At 42.5% G+C, this 12,015-nt stretch overlaps 1 protein-coding gene across 2 annotated transcripts; it reads left to right on the top strand.

The window, feature by feature from the left end:
• The first annotated feature begins 1,820 nt into the window (after positions 1 to 1,820).
• Positions 1,821 to 7,623, top strand: ATP5MPL (ATP synthase membrane subunit 6.8PL). Of its 2 annotated transcripts, XM_036753096.1 has the most exons (5): positions 1,821 to 1,946; positions 4,229 to 4,285; positions 5,884 to 6,007; positions 6,507 to 6,530; positions 7,277 to 7,623. In XM_036753096.1, the coding sequence occupies exons 3-5, from the start codon at positions 5,884 to 5,886 to the stop codon at positions 7,312 to 7,314; spliced, it is 186 nt and encodes a 61-aa protein (XP_036608991.1). In that variant the 5' UTR covers positions 1,821 to 1,946; positions 4,229 to 4,285; the 3' UTR covers positions 7,315 to 7,623. The 2 variants fall into 2 exon arrangements, with proteins under 2 accessions (XP_036608991.1, XP_036608990.1); XM_036753095.1 differs by lacking the exon at positions 4,229 to 4,285 and having other exon boundaries at positions 1,823 to 1,946.
• Positions 7,624 to 12,015: the final 4,392 nt, after the last annotated feature.

The following is a 12,015-nucleotide window of genomic DNA, read 5'->3' as shown; positions in this document are numbered from 1 at the left end:
TTGTTTCCTTATTGCCTGTTATAATGCCTTCAATTTCTTTTTCTTCTCTTACTGATATAACTGGCATTTCTAGTATAATATTGAATAACGGTTGTGATGACGGACATCCTTGCTTCACCCCTGATCTTATTGGAAAGACTTCTAGCTTATCCCCATTACAGATGATGCTTGCTGATGGTTTTAGGTGGATACTACTTAATCATTTTAAGGAAACCTCTAGTGTTTTCAGTAGGAATGAGGGTTGTATTTCATCAAAAGCTTTTTCTGCATCCATTGAGATAATTTTATATTTGTTGATTTTTTTATAGGTGTAGTCAAATATGCTGTTAGTTTTCCTAATATTGAACCAGCCCTGTATTTCTGGCATAAATACCAACTGGTCATAGTGTGATCTATTCCATCTGATACATTACTGTAATCTCCCTGCTAGCATTTTATTTAAAATGTCTGCATCAATATTCATTTGGGAAATTGGTCTATATTTTTCTTTCTCTGTTTTTGGTCTTCTGGGTTTAGGTACCAAAAGCATATTTGTGCCATAAAAGGAATCTGTTAGGATTCCTTATTTGCCTATTTTCTCAAATGGTTTATATAATATTGGAATTGTCCAAGTTCTTTATAATATCTACCTCAACTCTCAGTAGAAATAAAGACTATGGGATCATTGGTACAGGAGATCTATACAACAGGACAGTTTTGCATAGCACAATATAGAATAGTATAATATAAGTATTTTGTTCAGTCTTTTCTTTGTGACACCATATGGAGCTTTCAGTGGCAAAGGTTCTAGAATGATTCATCATTCCCTTCTTCAAAGGATAAAGGCAAAGAGAGGTTGAATGACTTGCCTAAAATCACACAGCTAGCAAGTCTCTGAGACTGCATTTGAACTCAGGTCTTGCTGACCCCAGGTGCAGTGCTTTACCCACTGAGCCACCTAACTGCCCCCATAATATAAGTATATGGTGATAGCAGAGCCTAGCCTAGCAGCAGGAAGAGTCGAAAGGCCAGGGCTCAATCAAGTGTTTATTGATCTCCTGCTACGTGGCAGACTGTGCTAGGCTCTGGGAACACAAATACCAAGAATGAAAAAAAATCTCTTCTCTGCAAGCGGCCTAGGGAGCGCAGAAGGACTAGTGCATATGTAAATCTAATCAGCATAAATATAAAATGAATAAATATATGCAAAGTAGTTTAAATAGAGTGCGGCTAGGTGGCGCAGTGAACAGAGTGCCCAGCCTGGAGTCAGGAAGACATCTTCCAGACAGGTACCGAAGCCTGCTTGCCTCAGTTTCCTCATCTGTAAAATTTGCTGAGGTAGGAAATGGCAAATCCCTCCAGTATCTTTGCCAAGAAAATCCCAAATGGGGTCACGACAAGTCGGACACAACTGAAAACGACTGAACAAGTCAAATAGAAGGGAGGGAGGGCCCTGGCAGTTGGGGGGGAGGGGTAGATGTCGGGGGGGCAGGGCGGCGACCAGGCCGAGGGGGTGCACAGGTAAAGGTTGGCGCAGAAGAGGGTGCTTGAGCTGCTTCGAGAAACACTTTCCTAGCTGTGACCTGGGACCAACCTCCTTTCCAGCCCACCTTCCCCCAGCTCTAGGCCGAGCCCCTGCCCCGCCCCCGCCCCCGCCCCGCCCCCTCCCCCGCTCACGCGGCTCTCGGGCTCCCAGCTGTGCCCGCCCATCCCTCCTCCCAGGACCGTGGCTCTCCCGAGCCCTGCAGCGCCGGCCCCACCGCCCGGGGGCGCTGTGGCGGGAGGCCGGCGCTCCGAGCAAACGGCGGAGGCCCCGCCTTTTCCGGCGCTCCCTGAGCCGCTTTTCCCGGCACTCCCCGCGAGGCCCCGGCGTTTGGGGTCACCTTTCCGAGCCTTTCCCCTCCCGCCGTTCTCTGCCGCCGGCCCAGGCTCCCGCGCGCCGCCCTTGTTTGCAGAAGCCAGCCACGGTGAGAGAGGACCCCGCTCGGGGTCGGCGCGCCCTGGGGCGTCCTTCAGAGGGGCGGTGGTGGCTGCTCCGCCTCCCCGGGCCGGGGCAGGGGAGACGGGAGAAGGACCGGACACGCACGCCCGGGGGAGGTCGCTGGGCCGCACCGCGTCCCGGGAGGCCTGGAGTGGGGGGAGGGGGTGTGTGTAGCAGGGTGTTAGTAGTGATCACAGGGATCGTCTCATTGGGTCTTCACCGCCGCCTTGGGCGCTATCATTGCCCCCATCTTACCGAGGAGGACAAAGGAGGCGGGCCCATTGGGTGACTTGCCCAAGGTCTCCTAGCTGTTAAGGTGCTAGACTGGATCTGATCTGGTAAGGCTTCCGGGGGCGTCCGTTGGGACAGGAGAGGAGGGGAGGGCGGAGAAGGTGAACTCCTTTTTAAAAGAACTTTATTGTTCTTGAATAACGAGCTCCCCGTCACCAACAGGCACTTAGGAAGTATTTGGTAAGTGGTGGGCACCTCGGTGGGCGCTGGGGTTGCAGACACGCAAGCCCCTACCCTCCCAGAGGTGCAGCACGTACGTGTGTATATATATATGATAAACACACACGCTGACACGGGGGTGCCGGTGCACAGAGAGTCCAGGAGGTGGAGCGCCGCTGGAGGAGGAACAGAGGGAAGGCTCGTGGGGAGGGGAGGTTAGAGTGGGGCCGGAGGCACGAGGCAGAAGCCAGTTTGGCTTTTATCGTACTCTCGGGGCCCGGACGAAGGTGGCTAATATAGGACTGAAAATGGAGATGACAGGATTTGGTAACTGATTGGATAGGTGAGGTTCGTCTATTCAGTGAGCATTTATTAAGCACCCGAGGTTCCTCTATTCAGTGAGCATTTATTAAGCACCCGAGGTTCATCTATTCAGTGAGCATTTATTAAGCACCCGAGGTTCCTCTATTCAGTGAGCATTTATTAAGCACCTGCCCTATGCCAAGCACTGTTCGTCTATTCAGTGAGCGTTTATTAAGCACCCGCCCTATGCCAAGCACCGTTCTGAACACTGGTGATACAAAAAGGCAAAAGCAGTCCCTGCCTTCAAGGAGCTTACGATCTCATGGGGGAGACAACTTACAAACAGATACAAAGCAAGCAATTATTAAAAGAGAGAAGACTTCGGAATTAAGGGAGGATGGGGGAAGGTTTCCCGTAGGAGGTGGCATTTTAGTTGGGACTTAAAAGAACCCGGAGAGGTCAGTCATCAGAGCGGAAGGGGGAGAGCCTGAGAGATCTGGAGGGTCTTGGTCATGGAACAGCCAGCAGGCCGGTGTCCCTGGATCGAAGAGTTTGGGGGGCGTGGGGAGTAAGGTGTAGGAAGACCGGCGAGGTAGGAGGGGGCCAGGTCATGGTGGACTTTGGGCGTTTTGGAGGCCATGGGAAGCCGCCAGAGTTTATTGAGGAGGGAGGTAACGTGACCAGACTCCTGCTTTAAGACAATCACTTGGGGTGGCTGCATGGGGAGTGCATTGGGAACACCCGAGGCAGGCTGCTGCAGGATTGAGGGGCAAGGGGATGCAGGCCGGCACTGGAGTGGTGGCATTGTCCGAGGAGAGAAGGGGCCTACTGGAGGGATGTTGTAAAGATGAGAGGGGCAGCATGACTATGAAGGGTAGGGGTGGGGCACAGGGGCCAGGTGAGTCTGGGGGAGAGATGGTCTGAGGGACTGACTTGCCTAAAGTTAAACAATGAAATGGTGTTAAAACCTAGTCTTCTGACTTCTGTTTACGAGTCTTCACTGCCCCATAATAGCTACCATACTGTAATTTTCCTCACTGTGGTTCTCCTAATAATAAATGGTGCCGTCTTTGTGCTTTAGTAGATTGTACTGAGTGACGGGGGCCAGCCTCATGAAGACGTTGGACGGTAGTGGCTGTGTAGACAGCTGTGAGCCAGGCGCTCTGACTATTCCTGTTTTACAGATTGCGTCACTGAGGCTTAGAGAAGTTCCCTGACTTTTGGGTGGATGCTGGAAGCTAGGTCTCCCAACTCCAGACCAGGGGTTCCTTCTGTTCTATGTCACTTTATCGTCCTGGTCAGTGAAAGGCAGAAGGTGATGGGAGAATTTGCATTATACTCCATGATAGCCATCAGCAGCCTGTTCTCTAAGAGACACAGGTGTTGGGTGTCCTAGTGGGATTTTTCAGTACTCCAAGAGCTTTATTTAGAATTTCAAAGGAGAAGGGGTTTTTGTTTGTTTCTGCCACCCCTTTCTCTTCTATCCTCAGCATTACCTGTGGTCTTTTCTTCCAGAAATAAATGCCTTGCGTTTGAAAATTACCCCTCCAGTCACCCCAGCTCAACGATAAGGTTAGCAAGCAATCTGATAAAAATAATTAATACTCAATGAGTGGTACGAGGTGGAGAGTTTATTAGCATTTTTAAAGTTGAGCTTCTTTAATGAATCTCATTGTAATTTCCCAACCGCCAAAAAAGTTATGATTGTTTGGACTCTGAATAGAATGTTTGAATAAAAGTCCCGAAGGACGTGATATTCACTGATACGGATGAACATGGAAAAATATTAAGAGCTTAATAGTGAGGGAACTCTGCTAAACTGGGGGTACAGATATAAACAGGGAAGCTAATCAGTGGAGCTTACTTTGTAATTGGGGAAAAAACTAGGAAAGTGGTGGCCGGAGCAAAGGGTTTTGTACTGGGAATAGTGAGGGCCAGAGGGCACATGACCCGTTAGTCTTTGGCAGCACTAGTAATGTTGTTTTGATCATTGCCCCCAGAGCTAGAGTGGCAAGGGGAGAGGGGATGGTTACACTCCTAGCAGGATGGCATGGAGATGGTGGGCCTGAGATCACTCACTGCCCGGAACCCTGGGGGCACACGGGTGGGACCTCAAAGTCCTGGTTCTTGGTTGAAGCAGATGGAGAACAGGCCATATGCCTTGGAGATGACTTGGAAATGATATTTTTGTTTATTGGCCTCACCCCGTGCCTGAAAACAGGAGGCACTCAGTACTTTGGAGCCATAGAATGTCATATCTTACAAGAATCTTCAAAAAGTATCTAGTCCCCTGATTTTTACAATGAGGCACCTGAGACCCAGTGATTTGACCAAGGTCACACTAGTTGAAATGACTCTTGAGTTTCTGACCTGATACTTCTCTTTATCAACCCACTTCTAAAAAGTATTAATTAATGCTATTAAGTTACAAGAATAACTGGATTGTGTGCCCAGAACCTAAATAAAAACTAGCCAATAAACTGACCTCCCCCAAATAAAAGACTATGGTAATTTTAGATTGCCTTGGTGAAAAATATTTTCATAACAAGGAAAGTAATCACAGGATTTAGAATTGGAAAGAGATCTTAGAGATTTTTTACATCTTTCGTTTTATAAAGGAAGAAACTGAAGAGCTTGAAGTATTTGACCCAGATCGGACAAAGATCACCAGATTAGAGAACCCAAGTTCCCCCACTCCAAATCCAGGATTCTTTCCACTACGTATGACAGTCCATCCTGTACTCTCCCTGGTCAGACCATAATCCAAAGTATTTTTTAGCAGGTTTCATGCCCTGGTTAAGGCTTAGACTAGACCTCAGTGATCTGTCCCTTCTGATTCTGGAATGGTGTGTATGATTCCATGAAACAACAATACAAGACTGCATATGTTAAGTACCGCTATGGATGATAGCCATAGGAAGTGCTATTGAAAATTCAGAGCAGGGAACTTTCCATGAAAGAGGGAGAGCTCAACCTGGATCTTATAAAAGAAGGGAAAGGATTTGGAACCCTGAAAGGCAGGTGGGGGGGTGGGGCGGAGCATGGCATTTTGTGGTGCGGACAGTGAGAAAAACGGCCTAGAAGGCTCAATAAATATTTTTTGAACAAATAGTGATCTGAACTTTTAGTAGTATGGAATGCCTAAATTTACTGCTACTATTAATTTTCAGATGTTCCAGACCTTCATAAAAAATGTTTGGACTCCATTGAAGCCCTATTATACCCAGGTTTACCAGGAGATCTGGGTAGGAATGGGTGTGATGGGGTACATTGTTTACAAAATCAGAAGTGCTGGTAAGTTGCATTATGTTTACTTCTTGGGAGATGGGAATGGAGAAAAAGAGTTGGGGAAAAGGATTCTTGTGGGGAGGCAGGGATTGGCATGACTAATTCCCATACAAACCTTCATTTTAGGTTTCAGATTAAATTTTTGTTTCCGATTAAATAGGAGCCTTAAACATTGTGTTGAAAAACATTTTGCTTTGGGACCTTTAAACTATCGGATATGGCCAGTGGGGAGTAAGGAAGACACACCTTTTAAAATACAAAATTTGGAAAGCACTGTTTATAGCTTTTTTGGTTTCCTGTTTTGGAGCCCTTTTGGAAAACCTAGTAATTTTATGTATTACCTTAGGTAGTGAAGAACTCAACTAGGTATCCCTCAAAATAATTCTTGAGTGGTATGTCTTCTAAGACATTAAATTATATGACAGGTTGTTACTTAATTGGAAGTAATGGGTAAAAAAAAAATAGCTTTTAACAGAGACTAATAATATGTCGTTTTAATTTTTAGATAAAAAAGCCAAAGCTTTGAAAGGTAAGTCTTTTGGGGAAGGGAATGGGATAGAGATGGGTTCCTTTTCTTAAAATAACATTTTTGATACTATAAAAGCAAAAGTTTTCAAAAAAGATGTAAAATGCAAAGGGAATATTTCAGAATATATTCGAGTTATACATGTAGTTGTAGTAAAGTAGAACTCTCAAAGGATTTTATGCTGTTTTACGTCCTAAACATTTTCTTTGAAATTGTCGGAGAAGGTTACATACTGATTTGAGTGGTATCCAAAGTCTTTGATAACTTGACAGCAATTGGGGGAGGGGGGAAGGGCGGGATCGGACTGGTAGCTAAACCACAGAAACTTTTAAATAAACTGCTAATAATGACGTATATTTAATTCAGAACTTCGTGGTGAGCTAAGTCCTGAATATTTTCTTATTTCCCAATAGCCAAAAATGTTAGGATTGTTTGAACTCTGAACAGAATATTTGTTTTAATAGCAAAAGGAGAAAGAGAAACTTTGCAGAGGAGCTAGATAAATTGAAGTGGTTTTACTTGGTGTCGGTTATGACTGTTTCATTACCCTGGCTATCTCACATAGGTAAATGTATATGGAAATAAAATGTTTAAAAAAGACTTTTCATAATTCTGAAATTAACATAAAACTTGATTTTTCTAATAGGGAATTAACATTTATATTCCGTTACTTTTATCTTTGCAGTCTATTTTGTTTGTATTATTTTCTAAATTACAGTACAGTTTCTATTGTATTTTTATTTCCAAAGGTTCGGGTTCAGCTGCTTCAGCTCATGGACATCATTAACAGGATTTACCTTAGGATTGTGCGTAATGTGAAACATCAGGCTGGCTGTAAATTTGGGCATTTGACGATAGAAGAAAGAATGCAAGGATTTCCCATATTAACTCTTAGGCTTTCACAGTGAAATAAAGTCATATATAGACAAATAAATTATTGTGTTCCAATTCAATTAAGATATCCCTTTTTTATCTGGTTCGCACAACTTTAATCTCTGTATACATTGCAAATCCAACATTTGTTTTGTAATGTATCTGGTGGATTAAATGTAATAACCGCTAAAATAAAATGATTAAAATTTTTGGAAATATCAAATTTTTTGTAAGTCTAGAGGAGCTGAGTGATGTCAATAAATATCTTGACTTGCTTAAAACTTGGTGATGGAGTTTACCCCAGGACTCAATAATTAAGTTTCTAATAAAGTTTGGTCTTATGTCTCAGAAAATACATTTAACTGGCCACACAGAAAACAAACCATGAACCCCAAAATTTCATTTTTAATAACAGATTCTTTCTTCCTTCTCCCCATATATACACATATGTTTTATAATTTGTTTAATTTACTTTTTAGCTAATATAGGAGACATTTAAATGTTGGAGTGGAAATAAGCATTCACTATGTCTTTCAGGATTACAAGATTATTTCTTTTGCTTTCATGTACTGAATAATACTCCAGCTTCTTCACTAGATAACAATTTAATCTTTTTATCTGAGAAAAGTTTATTGATGCCTTTATTTGTATTGGTCATTTCCCACTAATTTTACCTTCCCACCCACGCCCCTCCCAAATTGTGACGAAAAATCCAAAGCCAACAGATACAACCATGTTTATCAATATATTGCAACTTTTTAAAAAATAGTTTATTTTCAAAAAACAGCCTTCTCTCCCTCCTGCTTGTCCTCTCCATTGAGAAAGCAAGAAAAAAAAAACCCCAAGCAAAACAAAATTTCTCATTGGCCATTTCTTTTTTTAAAAAGCATATTAAGCGTATCTTGATCTGCACTTGTGAGTCCATCATTTCTGTCAGGAGGTAGACCACATGTTTCATCCTGTCTTTAGGAATTGTAGTTGTTACTTGTCTTGGTCAGAGTTCCCAAGTTTTCATTCTTTTTTAAAATATATTTTGTTTTAATCATTCAAGATCTGCCTCGCTACCCTAATCCTCCCTCCCCCTGTTGCAAACACAAGAAAAACAGAACCCATTACACACATGTATAGTCAAAAGAAATTTCCACATTATCCATGTCCTAAAAAATATTCCTATCTTGCATTGAGTCATTCCTTTCTCCATCAGGAGGTGGGTAGCAAGTTTGATCATCAGTCCTGTGGAATCCTTGTTGGTCATTAACCCTGGTAGGAGTTCAGCGCCATAGGATTCCATCTCATTTCATCTACTATAACTTGTTCATCCTGTCCCCAGTTATGGACATTCCTTCAGATTCCCATTCTTTGCCACCTTGGAAAGAGCTATAAATATTTGTAAATCCTTTAGAGTTTGTTTTGCCTAGGAATAATACCTTCCTTAAGCTACATTTCTTTTTTTGATTCCCACCCTTTCTCTATTTCACTGTTGAGTGAAAAGTATTTCTTTACCCCACTTTGTGTTTTCCTTCCTTTAACCAGTTCAGATGAGAGTGATGTTCAAATGTCTGCAGCTCCCCAACCTTCTTATTTGTATAGGTGTCTACTTGTATACCCCCATTTTGTGAGGTGTTTCCCTAACTCTCCCCTTTGCATATATCCTCTTCCCCTCTCCATTATTACAATCATCAAGACAGAACCACTCCTAGATCTTGTCTAACTGGACTCCTATGAACCCTAATGATAAGGATCGGAGGGAACATGTATCTGTTTAGTTATTGTTGGTTCACATTTACTTTTTTATGTTTCTTTTCATTCCTATTTTGTACTTGAAAGTTTCCATGTAGCTCTGGTGTTTTCATAAGGAATACTTGGAAATCCTCTTTCATTAATGGCCCCTTTTTTTCCCCTGTAGCATCCCCAGTTTTTCATGCTGTTTTGGCTGTAAGCCTGTCTCCTCTGCCTTCTGGAATGTGTATTCAAGTTCTTGACTGCTTTATACAGCACTCACGTTGAAGAGCGAGGAAGTATGGAAGCTGCTTTATAGTGGTTGCTATATTGTGTGTGATCCTGAGTGTAACTGTGCTTCAATTCTTTCTTTCTGCTTGCAGTATTTTTTATCTTTGACCTGGAAGCTCTGGATTTTGGCTATGATGTTCCCAGGAATTTTCTTTTGGGGATTTATTACTGGAGGTCACCAATGGATTTTTTTTTTCCATCTAAGGAATCTGGACAGTTTTCTTTTGAGATTTCTTGAAACAAAATATCTAGGCTCTTTTTTTGATCATAGTGTTCAGAGAGTCCAATTTTTTCCTTGATCTCTTTTCCAGGTCGGTTTGTTTTTGCCATGAGGCATTTTCTGCTATTTTTTGACATTGTTTTTATTTCTTGTTATCTCGTGGAGTCTTTGTCTTCTATTTGGTCCATTCAGATGTTCAGAGAGTTTGTTGTTTGGGCAAAGTTTTGTACCTCTTGTGCCAAGCTGTAATTCCCTGTCCAATTCTTACGTAACCAATTTCCAATTTTTATGTCTTCCTCAAGCACTCCCATTTATAAAAAACATTTTAAACTTTTCAAAACTCTTGCCTCATCTCTTAAAAGAATCCTAGTTGAGTTTGTGCCCAAGTTGTGGTTTGGTATTTTTAAAGCAATGTTTGTAGATGTCTTAGAGTCGTTTTCTTTTACATTTGTGACTTGGGCATCCCTGCCACCATTATGTTGGGATCTGGGGGTGGCTGGGTATGGACCTGAGACCTCTAATCGGGATACAGTGTCTTCCTGAGCTCTGGTGTGTTCTGTGCTCTGTGTGCCCAATTTAAGACCTCCCAGTACCAAGCTGGGCTGAATGAAGGACTCACTGGCCTTTTCTGGATTTCCCTATCAGGATTTAGTCTGGTGCATTTTCTAGATCTGTGAGAAGTTCATTGAGAGAAACTCATTGCATTGCTTTCTATCACTCCACAATCACAGCTTCACCTCTGCATACAGTAGCTTTTAGTATCCATGACAACTGCCCACCTCTTCTCCCAAGACAATGAAAATATGACTCCCTGATCCTCTGGAACCAACAGAGGCCATTGCATTTGATTTGTGTTGTTTTAATTTATATGATTATAGTCATATTTTTCCCTGATTCTGCTCTCTTTGTTCCATGTCAGTCCATGCAAATCTCATCAGTCAACAAGTACTTATTAAGTACCTACTATGTGTCAGGCACGATATTAGGCATTGCAGATACAAATACCAAAATGAGACAGCTCTTAACAGCTTACATTACCTTTTCTGATGTTTCTTTGAATTCCTCCTTGCAGTTCAATAATATGTTCTTATTTACACATTCCACAGTTTGTACACGTATTCCCCCAATCAATGGGACACTCCCTATTTTGCCCTCTGGTCATAAGCTTTGCTTCACTTAGCTAAGATAGTCTTTGGACAATAGTCTGTTAAGGGGTCCTCTGCCCAAAGCACAGCCAGCCATCACTCGTACCTTCAAGAACTTCCTTGCTGCACAGAGGCATGAGAGCAGGATGCTAACTAGGTGTAGTTATCCCTTCCACATCATGGGGGTGAGGGGCTCTGCCCTCATCATCTGGAAAATCCGAGTAAAATTTTTTGGCCCTTCCTTCATACCAGAGAAGAAGTCTGAATTATTATGGTATTAAAAAATAAAATACTATATGTATTTCTGAATTTCTAAACTTTTTCTGTGCTGTCTTGGCCTCTGCATGTTGGTTGTCTGCGGTTTCCAAAAAACTTCCCCCAAATTCCCATTTAATTTCTTATGTCAACCTGTGATTTATCAAAACCACCATAGGAAAAGTCGTAATGTGGAAGGCACAGCTGTATGATGTTTGTAACTCTTACAAAAATTTATCCCAACTATACACTTCCTATCCATTAATATTTAATATATTGCAGTAGTGTGGTGCTATCTTAGACATCAAGGCTTCTATCAAAGAAAGTATGTACATGTTTTTCTTTGAGAAAATAACCCAAATAATATAATTACCTTGCCAAACTGAAAGGCAAGTTTATGAAACAAGTCCACCTGGTTTTGAGCAGGGTAGCACCTTATCCTACAGATTGAAGGTCAGAATTGTACCTAGTTTTGCTGGAGATAAAACTAAGAGATCGCAGTGAGAGAAAGAAGGGCAAGCAGGATGCACAACTTGGCCACTTGGACTGCCTTCCTCTCTTTGCCATTGAGAAGAATCTTAGAGATTTTAGAGAATTTCTAGATTCAGGACAGCAGGAAAAGAGGAGACGGAAGAATAGGAACGATTTACAAGGACTGACCCAGAGGCACCCAGCAAAACTAGCCTCCTTAGGTGGGGGCTGAGGATCAGTACCAGACTTTAGAAGAATCTTCAGAATCTCCCTCCAGTCCAACCCCCAGCCCAAAGAATTAAAGTGACTTTGTGAACACAGTGTGGGGTAGAGCTGGGACCTGAACCCAGATCTTTAGACTCTAGGAAAAGTGGTTTTATCCCATCTCAGTCACTCCTAAAAGATCCTCCCCTACACACACACACACACACACTGACTTCCCTTTGTTAATAAACTTCCTCAAATTCCACCAATTAAAAGCCTAAAAGGTTAGATGTTGTCTTTTAAAATGCAA

The sequence above is a fragment of the Trichosurus vulpecula genome, chromosome 3, assembly GCF_011100635.1.
Source record: "Trichosurus vulpecula isolate mTriVul1 chromosome 3, mTriVul1.pri, whole genome shotgun sequence".
Lineage (NCBI taxonomy): Eukaryota > Metazoa > Chordata > Mammalia > Diprotodontia > Phalangeridae > Trichosurus > Trichosurus vulpecula.
This window is presented reverse-complemented; position numbering and strand designations above follow the sequence as displayed.

What these genes read in the sequence shown, in the direction of transcription:
- ATP5MPL (XM_036753096.1), top strand. Translation starts at nt 5,884, where the DNA reads ATGTTCCAGACCTTCATAAAAAATGTTTGGACTCCATTGAAGCCCTAT. An exon ending in TTACAAAATCAGAAGTGCTG is followed by an intron (nt 6,008 to 6,506) that starts GTAAGTTGCATT and finishes TTTAATTTTTAG; the next exon opens with ATAAAAAAGCCAAAGCTTTG. An exon ending in AAAAGCCAAAGCTTTGAAAG is followed by an intron (nt 6,531 to 7,276) that starts GTAAGTCTTTTG and finishes TTATTTCCAAAG; the next exon opens with GTTCGGGTTCAGCTGCTTCA.